We start from the raw sequence: 10,994 nt of genomic DNA on the forward strand, positions 1-10,994 counted from the left end.
TTTGGGATCCTAGGAGAGAAGACAGAGAAGGGGAAGGAAAACTACTTAAAGAAAAAGTAACTGGTGTTTTCAAAATTTGGAGATAGACACAATTTACAGATTCAAGAAGTTCTGTGAAGCCCAAGGACGATAAATACAAAGAAAAGTCACATGTGGTTGTATCGTAGTCAGAATACTGAAAACAAAGGATAAAGAGAAAATCTTGAAAGCAGTCAGAATTAGCCGAAGCACTATGTTTAGGAGAACACTAACAAGAACTCAAATGAGTTCTCATCAGAAACAATGGGCATCAGGAGTCAGTGGGACAACATTTTAAAGTGTTGAACAAGAACAAAAAACAGGTTTCAACTCAGAACTCTCTATCTCTGGGGAATAGATTCTTCACATATGAAGGTGAAATAAGGACCTTTTCAGATAAATGAAAGCCAAGAGAATGCATCAGTAGACCTGTGCTAACAGAAATGATAAAGGAGGTCTTTCAATCTAAAGAAACACAATAGTAGTACGAAAATTTGATTTTTGGGTAGAGATGAAGAACACCAGAAATGGTAAACATGTAGGCAAACATTAAAGAATACTTATTTGCTCTTTTTTTTTATAATACATATGACTATTTAAAGTAAAAATTATAATAGTATATCATAGGGTTTATGATATATGTAGATGTAATACGTATGGCAACTACAGCATAAAGGATGAGGTAGAGGGCGAATGAATCTATCTGGTGGAAATCTTCTTACATTTATGTAAAGTAGTACAGTATTAACCACAAGTAGACAAGCGAACAGTTAAGGATATATATTATAGTCTCTAGAGCAACCACAATGAATCAATGCAAAATGATAATTGCTTAAAAAAGCAACAGACAAGGGGCACCCGGGTGGCTCAGTCGGTTAAGCGTCTGCCTTCAGTTCAGGTCATGATCCCGAAGTCCTGGGATCAAAGCTCCACGTCGGGTTCCCTGCTCAGCGGGGAGCCTGTGTCTCCCTTTCCCTCTGCCACTCTCTCTCTCTCTCTCTCAGATTAATAAATAAAATCTTAAGAAAAGCAACAGACAAGTTAAAATGGGATTTAAAATAATTGATTATCTCAGGCAGGAAAAGGGGAACGTAGGAACAAAAATAGATTAAACAGTGCTACAGACTGAAAGTTTGTGTCCTTCCCAAAATTCACATGTTGGATCCTCATGCCCAGTGCATTAGGAGGTGGAGACTTTAGGAGGTGATTAGGTCATGGGGAGGAGTCTTTGAATGGGATTAGTGCCCTTACAAGGGAGACTCCAGAGAGGTTCCTCACCCTTTCTGCCATGTGAGGACATGATGAGAAGATGGCTGTTAACTGGGAAGTGGGCTCTCACCAGACATAAAATATGCCAGCACCTTTATCTTGGACTTCCTAGCCTCCAGAACTGTGAGAAACAAATATCTGTCGTTTATAAGCACCCCAGTCTATGGTATTTTGTTATAGCAGCCTGATGAGCCCACTAAGACAGAAAAGGCATACACTTAAATCCTACCATTCAAAAATTATACTCAATGTTAATGGGTTAAACACTCTGATTGAAAGGCAGAGATTGTCAGAACGAAGAAAGAGCAAGGATTTTGCTATCTACAAGAGACACAATTTGAAAATAATGACTCAGATATGTTGATAGTAAGAGAATCCCAAATTATATACCATGCAGAGAGTAAGCCTAAGAAAGTGGGAATGGCTATATTAATATTAGACATAATGTATTTAAAGACAAAGAATATTGCCTGACGTGAAAGATAATAATGATATAAGGATCAATTAGTCAGGAACACATAGAATTTATAAATGTACTAGTACCCAATAACAGAGCTTCAAAATATATGAAATAAAAGTTGACAGAATAAAGAGAGAAACAGACTTTTTCATATAATAATGAATAGGTGGAGATTCTGCCTTAGGAATTGATACAGCTAGATAAGAAATCAATAAAAATATAGAATATCTTTATGACACCACCAAGAATAGAAAATAAACTTTAAAGGAAATTTGGCCAACTTTGCAAAATGAGTTCTCCACCTGCAAGTTTACTCGTCCTCCACCTCCACTGCATTGTGGGCCGGCCCTTTCACCGGCCGAAGGTCGAGGGGCCGCCGAGCCGCGGCGATTGCTTCGCGAGGCGCACGAGCCTCGGAACAGCAGGCTCGGAACATCGATCTCGTGAGACCCCCCGGCGTGTCGCTACAGTAACACAGGGCCCCGTCACGTGCTCTCCTGAGCCAATCATTTGCCGGGTAAAGAGAGGCCCCGAGGACTTCCCGCCGTCTGCGCCTGGGGGCTTCTGGGAGCGCCCGGAAGTGCACGTGGCCTTCGCACCGCGTGCTTGGGAGGCTCGGTCACACAGGTCGCGGCTGTGCGGCTGGCGGCAGTTCTTCGGCGCTTTCGGAGGGGCTTGTGGAGCTGTTCACGGAGGGAGACAAAGTGAGGAGGTGCGCACGGCCTCGGGGGTCGCGGGGAAGGAGGAACGTGGGGTAGGGGCCTTAGCTGCCCAGTCAGGGAGTCAGGGAGTGGGGGGGGGGTGCGAGGGCTCCTGCGGGCGGGCGGGAGGGGTTGCCGGACTGGAAGGCTCCCAGCTGAGGGGGCCTGGTGGGGACGGCTCCGGGGTGAGGGGAGGTGGGGGGGGAGGACTAACGTCTCGGCGTGTGGCGGTGTGGGAGCGGGGGGGGGCTGGGGGGGGGCTCTGGGCTGAAGGAACGGCTGCCGAGGGAAGGTGGGGGCTGAGGGAACGGTACCCCGGTGTTGGGGGCCCCGAGAGGAGGGCTGCTGGCTGTGAGGGGTCTGGTCGGGGGCGGGGGGCGCTCTGGCACGGGGGGGCTCATGGCTGACTGTGTAAGGGGCACGGGAAGGGAGGGCTCCCGGCTGCTGGAGGCTGTGGGGGGAAGGCGGCGGGGGACGACTCCCCGGTGGGGTGCTGAGAGGCCAGGGTTGCCTCCCGAGCGCGTGGGGGTAGCTTTGGGGGCTCGAGGAGAGGCCTAGCGGCTGCGGGTGGGGGGAGTGTGCGAGGGGAGGGCTCCTCCGGGCTCCGGACGCGGCGGGGCGGGGGGGGGGGCGGCTAACGGCTCCTCTGGGGGGGAGGGGAGGGGGGCACCTCGCGGACGGTGGGGGTGACGGAGAGGACTCCCGACCCGAGACGCGTGAGGGGAGCTGTGGGGCTGGGCGGGAGCTGGGACGGGAGGACGCCAACTGCCCGGGGCAGGAACGAGGGCTCCCGCTCTGGCTGTGCGGACCGGCGGACCCCTGGCTGCCGGCGCTACCGGGAGGGCTGCTCGGGGCGGGGAGGCTAGGAGCCAAGCACCGAGCCACCGCAGGCGCCGGCGCGGGGTGCGCCAACTGGGGGGGCACCTTGCTTCTGGGGGCCACAGGGCCGGTGCGGGGCCGCGGGTGTGGAGAGTCTGGGAGGGGAGGCTTCCTAGCTGGGGCGGGAGAGGGGAGAGCTGGCTCCCCGGTGCGAGGACGCCGAAGTAACGCCTAAGCCTGCGGGGCCGCCCTGCTGGCCGGAGGCTGGAGGGGCTCTCCCACCCGCTGGGGGCGTGGTACTGGAGGACGCTCTGCGGCTGCGCAAACAGGATGGCGCCTCGCGCGGGGCGGGCTGGAACGTGCGGCCCCCGGCCGAGCACGTGCGGCCGCCGGCCGAGCACGTGCGGCGTGGCGGAGGGGCTGTGGCCCGCTGCGGTTGGAACCCCACGGGCTCGGAGTCGCCTCTGTGGGGGATGGCAGAGGGAGTCCGGCAGGGGGAGGTGCGAAACCTTGTCCTCCACAGAAAATAGAGATTCGTTACAGGAGTGCTTTGCACACTCACCCACATACACCGTATGTTGGGCCATAAAAAAAGTCTCCATAAATTTTAAAGGATTGTGCTTTTGCATAATAACTTCCCTGGTCTCATGGAATTTTATTTAAAATTAAGAAGAATAGGGGCGCCTGGGTGGCTCAGTCGGTTAAGCGTCTACCTTCCGCACGGAGTCTGCTTCCGCCTCTGCCCCTCCCCCTGTTCGGGCTCACTCCCGCGCGCCGCGCGCGCTCGCGCTCCCTCTCAAATAGATAAAATTTTTTATAAAATAAAATTAATAATAATAAAATATCTTTAAATATTTGGAAACTCATGGCTCAAAGAAGAAAACAGGAAGGAACTTAGAAAATATTTCAAACTGATGAATGAAAAAAAAATACAACTTCCCGAAATTAGTCAGGCAGCTAAAAAACAATCAGAAGAAAATGTATTACTCTAAGTACTTTTATTATAAAAGAAGAAGGACATAAAATCAGTGACCTAATGGTCTATTTAAAGAAATTAAAATTAAAAATAAATAAAAAAATAAACTAAATGCAAAATAAGTTGGCTGAAAAAATACTACAGCTAAGAGAATAAATCAGTAATAGAAAGCCAATTGTAGACATTTAACAAACCCATAGGTTTGGTTTTTTTTAAGAGAAACAAAACTGATAAAGCCCTAGTGAGACTAACCAAGAAAAAAGGGAAGGAACACTTATTACCAACATCAGGAATGAAAGCGTGCTATTGCTACAGATCAGACAGACATTAAAAAGAGAATGCAGGGAATATTATGGAAAAATTTATGCCCAAAATTTGAATACTTGATATATTTCTTGGGGAAAAAAAGCAATTTCCTTTTTTTTTTTTTTTTAAGATTTTGTTTATTTGTCAGAGACAGAGAGCGCCTGTGTGCATGCACACAAGCAGGGAGAGCGGAAGGCAGAGGGAGAAGCAGTCTCCCTGGTGAGCAAGGAGCCTGATGTGGGACTCGATCCCAGGACCCCGGGATCATGGCCTGAGCCGAAGGCAGATGCTTAACCGATTGAGCCACCCAGGTGTTTCAAAAAAGCAACTTCTTAAAGTTATGCCAGAAAAATAGAAAATAGGATTAGCCCTACAGCTAGTAAATAAATTAGTGTATTATCAAAAAAGTTTTCTAAAATCGAACAAAATGGGGAGTGGAGGCGCTACAGGCCACCACTGTGAGGGACACTGGGCTTTGGCTATGTGGTAGGATGGGCTGTGTGGTATGAACGTGCCTCTCACCCCTTTGCACCCCCAGGCTGAGGCTCACATTGTGAAAGTCTGTGTGTCCCTGTCTACTCCTTTCTCTCCACCCTCAGGTTCTCAGCAATGGCGATGCCACTGACAGTGCTGAGTGACTGGTGCAGGTGGATGGGCGTGAACGCGCAGCGTTCCCTGCTCATCCTGGGCATCCCCGACGACTGCGGGGACGAGGAATTCCAGAAGGCCGTGCGCACTGCCCTGTGGCCCCTGGGCAGGTACCGAGTGCTGGGCAAAGTGTTCAGAAAGGAGCTCGGATCCACGGTCGCCTTGGTCGAGTTTGCTCAGTATTTAAACCGAAGTTTGATTCCCCGACAAATACCAGGCAAGGGAGGACCCTGGCCTGTGGTCTTTCTGCCCCAGGCCCCCGACTCAGAGTCACAGGATAGACCAGATTTCCCTGCACAGCCCCAGAGGCATGCAGGGGTTGGCCAGGCAGGTGAGGCAGGAGCTGCAGGTGAGGAAGGAGCTGCAGGTGAGGCGGGAGCTGCAGGTGAGGCGGGAGCTGCAGGTGAGGAAGGAGCAGAAGATGAAGGAGTGTCAGATGAGGAGGGAGCTGCGGGTGAGGAAGGAGCAGAAGATGAAGGAGTGTCAGATGAGGAGGGAGCTGCAGGTGAGGAAGGAGCAGAAGAGGGAGGAGTGTCAGATGAGGAGGGAGCTGCGGGTGAGGAAGGAGCAGAAGAGGGAGGAGTGTCAGATGAGGAGGGAGCTGCAGGTGAGGAAGGAGCAGAAGATGAAGGAGTGTCAGATGAGGAAGGAGCTGCAGGTGAGGAAGGAGCAGAAGAGGGAGGAGTGTCAGATGAGGAGGGAGCTGCAGGTGAGGAAGGAGCAGAAGATGAAGGAGTGTCAGATGAGGAAGGAGCTGCAGGTGAGGAAGGAGCAGAAGAGGGAGGAGTGTCAGATGAGGAGGGAGCTGCAGGTGAGGAAGGAGCAGAAGATGAAGGAGTGTCAGATGAGGAGGGAGCTGCAGGTGAGGAAGGAGCAGAAGATGAAGGAGTGTCAGATGAGGAAGGAGCTGCAGGTGAGGAAGGAGCAGAAGAGGGAGGAGTGTCAGATGAGGAAGGAGCTGCAGGTGAGGAAGGAGCAGAAGAGGGAGGAGCGTCAGATGAGGAGGGAGCTGCAGGTGACACAGGAATTGCAGGTGTGGTGGGATCTGTGAGTATGGCAGGAGCTGCGGGTGAGGCGGGCACTGCAGGCGAGGAAGGAGCTGTGGGTGTGTCAGGAGCCATAGATGAGGGAGGATCCTGGACCCAGCAACGGAATCAGGCCCAGCAGCCTGCGCCTGAAAACATGGCCTATCGGGCATTGAGAACCTTTGCTGGGATGGAAGAGCCAGGCCAAGAGGAAGAGTCCTTTGAGAGCTGGCTGCACCATGCCAACGACATGCTGTACATGTGGCGCCACGTGTCAGAAAGGGAGAGGAGGCGGCGGCTGGTGGAGAGCTTGGGTGGCCCTGCGCTGGATCTCATGTGCAGGCTCCTGGCAGAAAATCCCGACATGCCTGTGCAGGATTGCCTGGCCGCGCTGGTACAGGAGTTTGGGGACAAGGACATCTGCGTGACTGCGCGGCTCCAGTTCCTGACTTGTGCCCAGCGGCCCCAGGAGACTCTCTTTGCCTATGTGATGCGCCTGGAAGGCCTGCTGCAGTCGGCCGTGGAGAAGGGGGCCTTCCGTTCTATCATCGCAGACCAGGTTCGCGCCAGGCAGGTGCTGATGCGGGCCCGCCCGAACGAGATGCTCCAGAACACGCTGAGGAGGATGCGGCTGGAGAGGAGACCACCTGGCTTCGTGGGGATGCTGCAGCTCGTTCGGGAGACCGAGGCATGGGAGGCCGCCCTAGCTGGGGGTGAGCAATTCCAAGCAGAAGAAGGGGCCTGTGTGGACATGGGGGGGCTGCCGGCCACCCAGGCTGCCCCCGCCAGTGAAGAGGTTGCTGAACCCTCTCCAGCCAATGAAGATGCTTTCCGGGCTGGCCTGGCTCTTGAAGTCAACACCGAGGGCGCCCGAGCCGGTGCAGATGAAACCGAGGCCTCCCCAGCCAACAAAGATGCTTTCCGGTCCGCCCTGGCTCTTGAAGTCATCACCGAGGGCACCCGTGCCGGTGCAGATGAAACCGAGGCCTCCCCAGCCAGCGAAGATGCTTTCCGGTCCGCCCTGGCTCTTGAAGTCATCACTGAGGGCACCCGTGTCGGTGCAGATGAAACCGAGGCCTTCCCAGCCAGCGAAGATGCTTTCCGGTCCGCCCTGGCTCTTGAAGTCATCACCGAGGGCACCCGTGCCGGTGCAGATGAAACCGAGGCCTCCCCAGCCAGCGAAGATGCTTTCCGGTCCGCCCTGGCTCTTGAAGTCATCACTGAGGGCACCCGTGCCGGTGCAGATGAAACCGAGGCCTTCCCAGCCAATGAAGATACTGCCAAGCCTGCCCCAGCGAACGTGGAGGCCAGTGAGGCAGATCCTGGCACTGCCGAAGCTCGTAGGGCTGCTCCTGAGCCCTATGATGCTGCCAGGGCTGCCCCTGCCCCTCAGGAGATCTCCAAGTTCTTCCCTGCCACTCAGGAAGATGAAAATGCTCTGTCCTCTGTGGGCCTAGGTCAGGCAAGACCCTCAGAGGCCCCTGGGGGCCCCACTCCTGCCCAGATGGGCAGTGCTTTCAGGGCGGGCCCAAGAGGTCCTGGCTGTGAGCCAGAGGGCCTTGCCCAGGCAGGAGACCAGGAGGCTGGGAAGCCCCCCAAGGAGGGGCTCAAGCCCATCCCAGAAGAGTCGGAAAACGAGGATGGCGCTGGGGAGACGAGCCCCCCCAAGTCATCCTCAGGCAAATAGGCTCAGAAGGCCCAGGGACCCCCTCTCCTCTCAGGCAGCAGAGTTCTGGAGGCAGAGGGAGGCCATGCCAGGGCAGCAGCCTCGCCCCACATGGGGAGCAGGGCCGAGGGAACAACCCACTCAGCCCAAACAAATTCCCAGGACCCCACCTCCTCAATTCACCCTAGCCAGCACCATTAGCCCTTCCAAATAACCAAGATGGCCATGCCTGACACCAAATGGGGCAGGGAGAGCTGCCTCCCCACCCAGGGCAGCCCCACACCCAGCCCCAGCCCCATTCCATGCCAACTCAGGCAGCCAAGTCCCCGGGCACTCCACCACCCCTAAGGGGAGCTGCCTCCCCCACCATACCCGGCCCCAGCCCCAGCCCCAATCCATGCCAACTCAGCAGCCAAGCCCCCAGGCACTCCACTACTTCTAAGGGGATCTGAACACCACCATCAGCCCTTCCAAGTGACCAAGATGACCATACTTGACACCAAGTGGGGCAGGGAGAGGTGCCCTCCACCCAGGGCAGCCCCACACCCAGCTCCAGCCCCATTCCATGCCAACTCAGGCAGCCAGTCTGGGAAACATCCCTGAGTGGCTGGCCCTAGCCTAGGGGAGGGGCACCTGAAGCCATCTGCCACCCACACTGTACTAGGAGATGTTAGGGGCCATTTCAGAGGTGCCAGCCTCTTGGGTCTCCCGAGAGGGAGACACTCATTTACTTCCCCTGGGGCACGTTGCTCCATGTTCTGGGAAGCCCGCTTGGGTCTCTGTGGGGCGCTTAGTGACCCACGTGTCAAGTTACTCCCCCACCCCACTAGCGACCATTCCTGTGCAGAGCCTTGAGGTGTGCAGGAACCCGCCGTGGGTGTCCTGGCCTACCGGGGCCGCCACCTCTCAGCCCGGGTGCGTGCCATGAGCTTCAGCGGGAACCAAGGCTCTGCTCGTTCTCTTCCAGTGTTGTGAGCTCAGCCTCTGCTTTCTCGGGGTACATTTAGGCCAACCGCTGCTTGTTCTTGCGGAGACGTGTGTGGTTTCTTATCTGAGCAGCTGCCCTCCCCGCCCCCCCGCCCCCCGGAAATCCTGAGCCCAGTTCCGGGAGATGGCGGGAAGGATGCCCGAGGGCACGGCTGGTGTTCACCCCGTGACCTCAGGAAGGAAGAACCGGACCAAGGATGGAGGTGGCCAGCGGCAGTCTCCACGGGAACTGTGCTCTGATGTGCCACCCTGTTGTTCCTTGCGACTCCGTTTCCTTGGCTTGGCCCAGTGTCCCATGCTGCTTTTTCCAGCATCCTGGGACTGTCCTGTGCAGGCCATAGGGCAGGACCAGGCCCCGGCATGTCGGCCAGAGGGGAGGGTGCCCTGGAGTGAGGGGACATGACCAGCGTCCACCGTGCTGGCCAGAGGTTGATCGTGGGGCCCTCAGGAAGGGAGGCTGAGGCAGGAGGGCCACGGTGTCGGGGGAAGCAGAGGCACCTCGTTTGGGACCCCAAGAGGAGGGGGGCCGTGACCTATGGTCTCTAGTGGCCGTTAGACGTTCCTGTCTCTGTTGTCATTCCCTCTCTTCGATGGTTTCAGTAAATGTTTCTCTTCAATAAATTTCATTGCATGTTTCAGCTGAGTCTCGCCTCTGCTGTGGGCAATCGCCGGAAGGGTCTGCTGGGGTTGGAGGAGGGAGCCAGAGAAAAGATTTTTGTCCAGTACCCATGGGAGACTTCTCCATTGAGAGGTTATGTGAGGCACTTTGATCGGAAGACTAGGTTATGATCAGGACCTTTCTTCTATTTTATAGGTGAATTGTAAAATTTTGGGATTCCATTGGTCCTCATCTTGGGATGGTCCTGTCCTCTTTCCCTTTTGAAATTGAGTGGGAATAATCATGGTTTTCTCCTTTACAAGCTAAAGGGGCCACTGACATCCAGTTCCTGGGATTGTAGATTGCTTAAGGTGTGCAGTGAATGGAGTGGGGCCATGAGGGCCGTCATGCCTCCAACCGCCATAGCATCCTTATTGAGAAGGTCAGTATTGAAAAGTGATAGGGTTTTTGAAGAACTGCAAATGTATTTTAATTTGAGTTACCCTAAATGTGAAAATCTCACCATGGAACAATATTAACAACACTTACTGAGAAACTGAAAAAATCTCGACACTTGGGTTTCTGGGAGAATGGGCACATTTTCCTACCACCTCCATTTGCAAACAGACTTGCTGTCAGGGAAAAGAAAAAGACCAGGCTACCGAGATGCGCAATGAAGGAGGACCCACAATAGCTGGGGGAGGGGAGGGGTTGCTCTCTGAAGGGGTCGTGTTTAGGAATGGAGAGGTAGTTGGGTTTCACACTAAGGGCAGTGGGAAGCTGTTGGACAATTTAGGTGGTCCCAATGGACACTGCTCATTTCTTCTGTCCTAGGAAGTTGCCACTTGATGAGGCTGAGCTCTGCTCACGTGAGAGGAGCAGAAAATGCCCGGTTGGCACTTTTCCAACCTTCCCTGAAGCTAGGACTGGGCACATGACCAGGACCCATGGGTGAGATGAATCTGGGGCCAGAGATGGGAAGAAGCAGGGGCCACAGAGATCGCACTCGGGTGTGCCGGCGACAGCAAGGGCATCGAGACTTGTTTCCTGAGGAGCGGCGGCAGCTGTGGCTCTCGTGGCAGCACCCGTGTCCCGTATCACTGCCGCGAGTCACAGTGTCTGTGCCCAGTTGTGGGAGGGAGCCATAGGAGTGCTTGGTGCCCAGCACAGCAGCGTGATTCAGACCCTTGTTCCTCTCTGCAAAGCCTCCAAGCCTGGCTCTCCGGCCCTCCCCCAATACCCACGAGACACCTGCCGTTCTTCAGCTGATTTTCTCTGTGCTTCGATCAGCTGCTGTGAGATGTGATCGTTAGACTCGATGCGGTACAGGAGCCGAATGACACCCGCTGAAAGAGCAGCCGTCCTCCCCACGGGAGAGGATATTGCTACTGCAGCTCCTGCTGCCTGGCTGGGAGTTGGGAAGGCCATGTCTAATCCCTCCAGGGCAGGTGGGGGGAAACCAGGCCAGGGGAGCTTAAGGTTTTGGCCCCGGGGTATGGGGCAGTGTGGGTGGGCCTCTGC

General features: G+C 54.8%; 1 protein-coding gene across 1 annotated transcript; it reads left to right on the forward strand.

The window, feature by feature from the left end:
- Positions 1-4,989: 4,989 nt before the first annotated feature.
- Positions 4,990-8,114, forward strand: PNMA6E (PNMA family member 6E). Its single transcript, XM_078064811.1, has 3 exons — positions 4,990-5,307; positions 6,182-6,189; positions 6,420-8,114. The coding sequence occupies exons 1-3, from the start codon at positions 5,159-5,161 to the stop codon at positions 7,907-7,909; spliced, it is 1,647 nt and encodes a 548-aa protein (XP_077920937.1). The 5' UTR covers positions 4,990-5,158; the 3' UTR covers positions 7,910-8,114.
- The last annotated feature ends 2,880 nt before the right edge of the window (positions 8,115-10,994 follow it).

Source organism: Halichoerus grypus, chromosome X, assembly GCF_964656455.1.
Source record: "Halichoerus grypus chromosome X, mHalGry1.hap1.1, whole genome shotgun sequence".
NCBI classification, from domain to species: domain Eukaryota; kingdom Metazoa; phylum Chordata; class Mammalia; order Carnivora; family Phocidae; genus Halichoerus; species Halichoerus grypus.

What these genes read in the sequence shown, in the direction of transcription:
- PNMA6E (XM_078064811.1), top strand. Translation starts at nt 5,159, where the DNA reads ATGGCGATGCCACTGACAGTGCTGAGTGACTGGTGCAGGTGGATGGGC.